General features: G+C 31.4%; 1 protein-coding gene across 1 annotated transcript; it reads right to left on the reverse strand.

The window, feature by feature from the left end:
• Nucleotides 1-1785: 1785 nt before the first annotated feature.
• On the reverse strand, nucleotides 1786-4249 carry LOC107873162 (heat stress transcription factor A-6b). Its single transcript, XM_016719908.2, has 2 exons — nucleotides 3758-4249; nucleotides 1786-2689 (listed from the first exon to the last, which is right to left on the reverse strand). The coding sequence occupies exons 1-2, from the start codon at nucleotides 4028-4030 to the stop codon at nucleotides 1955-1957; spliced, it is 1008 nt and encodes a 335-aa protein (XP_016575394.2). The 5' UTR covers nucleotides 4031-4249; the 3' UTR covers nucleotides 1786-1954.
• Between the last annotated feature and the right edge of the window lie 1057 nt (nucleotides 4250-5306).

Below are 5306 nucleotides of genomic sequence, written 5' to 3' on the forward strand. Positions count from 1 at the left end.
GTATGGAGGTTGAAACCCGTCAAAAATAGGTTATAAACTGTTGTAGCATCGGTATAGAGACCTAATCCACTATAGCATCCGTAGCTTTTTCAGCGCAGACAGTCTTTAGTAAAACGGTCATAACTTTGTACTCAGAAAATGGATTGACGAACGGTCGGTTGTGTTGGAAGAAGACTCAGAGATCTTTAATTTGGAGGGTATTAGGACAGTTAACTCCTTATATTCTAGGACGAGTACTAGTTTGAAGTTGATCCTAGTTTAAACATAGCCTGAAACTAAATCAGCAAGGATACATTCAACTTAACTTTGTGCTAGGGGTATTATTTTATGATCTTAGTACCTATCAAATGCACTCTCATACTAAAGAATTGATCCTAACACATATGACAAATGAGATTCATATACCTTTACCATAGATATTTTCAATAATAATGAAATCAGTCATTAGATTGTGTTTGTAAATGTGGTCATGCAAGACATGTGCAAACCTTTTATTGCCTTATCCCTGCCGTGTTTGACATTATCAATGAGCTAAGGTGCAATTATTTTTACTAAAAATTACACAAATACACAACTTATGTTTTCAATATTACAAAAAATCTCAACTCCCTAAACATATTACAAAAATTCCACCATATACACAGAATGATATGTACATGTCGGTTATGTTATGTATATTAATAGGGAGAGAGAGTAAAGTAATTAAAAAGTGAAAAAGTGTGTAATTACTTCCAAAAGAGTTGGTATTTATGTTATTTATACTTTTTTATGACTTCAGTGAATACACTTTTTTGTAAATTTCAGAAATAGCAACTCTGTAGCCTTAATTATAACTTTTATAGCAACAGTTTCATAATTACGAAAAATAGCAAATTATATTTGTATTTAAGTAAAATGTTGCTATATAAATACATATACAAATATATATGTATTACTCATAAATACATATGCACAACTGAAAAATACATATTCTTCTATTACTATGAAGTGGGTAAAATATTGCTACTTTTGCTATAAGTTGTAATTTTGAAAAAGTATTGCTATTTATTGTAATTATAGTCTTAAGGATGCTAGTTTCTGTAATTTTTGTTTTTTTCTTTTTGCCACAACGGGAGGTGAAGTATGGGCTGCAGGAATCAGTTAATTGGGCCAATGCGTGCTTGCCCATATTTCTATTAAAGGAAACGTTGGTGAGTACAATTAGTTCCCATAAACATATTGGAACAGCGGTGTAGGTCAAAATTGGGAAACCTTTTGCCAGTATATATTTCTGTAAAAAGGAAATTTGTGGGGCACTAGTTAAAGCATTCCTTAAGATTCGCACGTGTAATCATATATACATTACCCTGTCACCATTTTACTAATTTTACTAATATCTGATTCTTTGGTTGCATAGCACTAGGCAGCAAAGGTAAGAATTTCGTTAAAATAGTCTTCTATGTCGACTAAATTCAGTATTTATATGTATGTACATTATAAAAAATAATGAGAAAGTAATACCAATTAAGTAAGAAAAGCTAATTAAACAGCAAGGGCATTAAATTTAATGATGCACAACAAATTTGTCAACTAATCTGGATGACGCACTGCAGGGCTCATTCTGGGGGTAGCGCTCCCAGCATGATTTTCTCCATATCCAAGACTCGAACCCGAGACCTCTGGTTAAGGGTGGAGTAGTCTTACCACTACACCACAACCGATGTTGATTCTATTTTTTTCTTTTAACGATTCCTAAAAAACGTTGAACGTTAAGTAAACATACTCCAAAAGAATGAAAGAAAGAAGTGCAAATTAAACCAAGTTTATGCATGGGACAGTCATGAGTTATGAGTGATGTATACAAGTAAAACTGAACTAATCAAATCATGATTCCAATTAATTAAGAGCTAACACATTAATCCAGAAATCATGAGGCAGCAAAAATTGAGGGTTTATTCCTAGAAATTCAAGTTATTCATTCAGACAAAATATCTACATGAACTTGGTCATCCTCTTGTTGATCAGTACCAAGCAAAGCCATAATCTCATCTTCAACATTCTCATTCAACATGTCCTCCCAAAGTCCTTCATTATCTCCACCTAATTCTATATTTCCCATATATTCTACATAACAATCTTCTTCCAATTGCATGTTCATAGCAACTTCCAAATCATCATCAAATTCATTATTGATATAATCATCATCACCAAAATCTTGAGGTTCTAACTTTATATTACTAGGACCTTGATCAATTGGCCTCCTTCTCTTCGTCTTAATTGCCTCTTCAAGTTCCTTCCTTTTATCCTTTTGTTGCATTATCTGCCCCACAAAGTTTGGATTTTGTAATGCTTTAGCCAAGAAATTCATCATTTGCTGTTGCTTCATTTCTGTGCCTGCAAGTTTCTGTTCCATAGCTTGAAGGTGTGAATTAGTAGTCTTTTGGTGTTGTTTAAGTTTAACAAGTTCAATCATGAGAACTTGCTTGTCGCACCTTAATCGATCAATTTCTTCGTCGAATGATCCAAAGCTGCCCAACTCAACACATGATGATGATGATGAGTCCATACCTTGGCTTGATGATGATGATGAAGACTTGATAAAATTATTAGTTGTTCTTCGCCTTCTAATTGTTCTCAAGAGATGCTTTTTCCCCCTCAAGAAACCTTCATTAGCAAATTCCCAGTGGTCTGGATTTACTTTCCTAAATCCCTGCAGTTTTCACACATTCCTATTCCTCAAGTAAGAAAACAAGAACAAAAGCTGATGAAAAACCAATAATAATGGAGTATTATTCTTAGTTGAAACAATCAAAAAAAAGAAAAATAGATCATAGCTAACAGAATTGTTGATTCCTTTTTTTACCAGTGAATAGTCGATCTTTCAAGGTTAATTAAAATATCTCTGGGTATTAACACTTTCCTAATTAATTTATCAAGATTGATAAAGTGGACATTATACTTTTAATGTACTGAAAGCCAAAGAAGATATCTACCTCCGTTTTATAGTCATTGAGCTTTAGAAATAGCTTTTCTAGACTAATTTTTTCCACTAAAAACCATTAAGAAAATCTAGAGACTAGAACAAAAAATGAATCTTAAGCAAAAGAAGCAAAAATACAGCAAGTTGCCGTTAGAAGAAACAAATCTATTGCACCTCCCCATTGGAAAAGGAAGAACAATTAATTTATTAACAAACTCAGGCTAGACTTCAGAAACTTCATAGACGCAAATTTAAAGAAATAGAAATTCTAAAGCACGCGCTATCAGCAACTATATATTCATCATATGATCCCCAAGAGCTTCCCGTCTTTCTTGTTCCCATAGATTAAATGGGAGTATTAGATAAAAGAGTTTATATTCTGTACACTGATAATGTATAATTATATTATCAGGTTAAATTGAACTACTCAACAAATATAACTCCCTATCAATCTTGATAATTGTTAATTTAGAACTTTGAACTTTTCATTTTACTACCATTAATAATTGTCATGGTATGTGTTATATTATAAAATCAAATGTCTATCAAACACCAACATATATATGCAATTGAGGGAGTACGTATCAGATAAATATTCGGATGGATTTCTCATATAGTCATTCAATTAATAGTTATCAACCCAGGAACTCACTTTTACTCTCGATTCCCAATTTTCTTATCACTTCTGAGATGATAACTATAAATGAGTGACAATATGATAAATCAACTCATAAATATTCTGTGTGCTCGATCGTATGTGATCAATATGTATATATAGAGAACGAAAACAATGCTTACATAAGTATTGAGCTGCCTGACAAAGCTTGAGAAATTGTTATGCTTGAAATACCTTGGAAGAAGATTGATGGCCAAGCTCTGGGGATCCCATACAATGAAACTGTTGTTACCTCTACTCCACGAAACGACGTCGTTGCTACTTGGATCATCCACAAGTTCGTATGTTTTTGTAAGAAATGGTGGAGGTCCACTCTCATGAAGACCTTCTAATGGTCGAGGCGTCGAAAATGATCCATCGAACTCTTCCTTTATTAAATTACCAAAATGATCCATGCTTTGATTCTTGAGTGTACAATTGGCGTATATTACAGGTATATGAGTCGTCACTGAATAATGTTAAATATTTCTTTTTTTTTTTAAATAAAATAGAGGATTGAGGAAGGTAATTGCAGTTGGTGAATAAGGAAGATACGGTTAATATTAATTTGGAGTATGGGGAAAAGGGGGAAGAAGTGGAAATAAATAGTGGGGTGTTGCAATTTGGAAGTATATTAACCAAAGAGGAGTAATGGGAATTAAAAAGGAGTTAAAGTTAGGTTCAATGAATATTACATTACTCCTTCATTTTAAAAAAAAATGAGTTATTTTGACTTGACACAAAGTTTAAAAAAAAAAAATTGAATTTTGTGGCATTAAATTAAAGTTATGTCAAATATATCAAAATATCATTTAATCTTATGGTCCTAAACATGTCATGTGAAAAGTTAAAATTAAAATATCACAAAAAAAAAATATTCCTTTTTTAACAGACTAAAAAAAAAAAATCAATCTTTTTTAAACGGGATAATTTTTTTTTACTAATGTGGTAGACTAAAAGTTTTAACCCCGTTTTCCTCCTCAAATTTTGGGTGAAACAATTTCATCTGTTTCAAGTTCGTGTCGAGAAGTTCATTGTGAGAAGTAAAAAGGTTCATTATAATTAAGGGTTTTAATCCATAACATCTGATGAAAAATACTTAGGACTCCACCACAGTGGTTGGTGGTAATTCTCATGTTATTAGTTGGAGCCTTCATTCCAGTTTTTTTTTATTTTTTTTATTTTCCATTTGTTCTATATTCGCTTTAGGAGTTCAACTATTTTTTTTAATTAAAATACATAATTTAATTAAGATTGTTGAATTTTGGTGAATCATTTTTTATAAGATAAATATATCGTTCAGAATCAAAAATCTTCAATTTTGTTAAATATGTGAGGTAGACAGTATATCACTTGTTGAGTTCATTTTTCAGTATGTTGGATCATCACATCCACTCTAAAAGGATAAACAAACATTGAGTTCTAGAAATTTGTCAACTGTCCTACCTATCACATGTTCTTTGTTCGCTCTGAAAAACTTTACTCCCCGATTTTAAATTATCGGGCCTAAATTAAGATGACACATTAATTAAAAAAAATAATTAATAATAAGACTAATTTATTATAGTATCCCTATTAAATGATATTTGCATTTTAATTTGAAGAAAAAATAATTAATGCAAAGAGTAAAATATGAAAAATAAAATTTTGTCTCTTCTTGATTAATGAAAAAAGACAAGTAAAATAAGAAAT

Source organism: Capsicum annuum, chromosome 6 (assembly GCF_002878395.1).
Source record: "Capsicum annuum cultivar UCD-10X-F1 chromosome 6, UCD10Xv1.1, whole genome shotgun sequence".
NCBI lineage: Eukaryota > Viridiplantae > Streptophyta > Magnoliopsida > Solanales > Solanaceae > Capsicum > Capsicum annuum.

Excerpts from the sequence above, each read along its gene's own strand:
- LOC107873162 (XM_016719908.2), bottom strand. The coding sequence starts at position 4,030 with ATGGATCATTTTGGTAATTTAATAAAGGAAGAGTTCGATGGATCATTT. Across the intron at positions 2,690-3,757 it reads TCAGGCAGCTCAATACTTAT|GGATTTAGGAAAGTAAATCC; the intron begins GTAAGCATTGTT and ends TGAAAACTGCAG.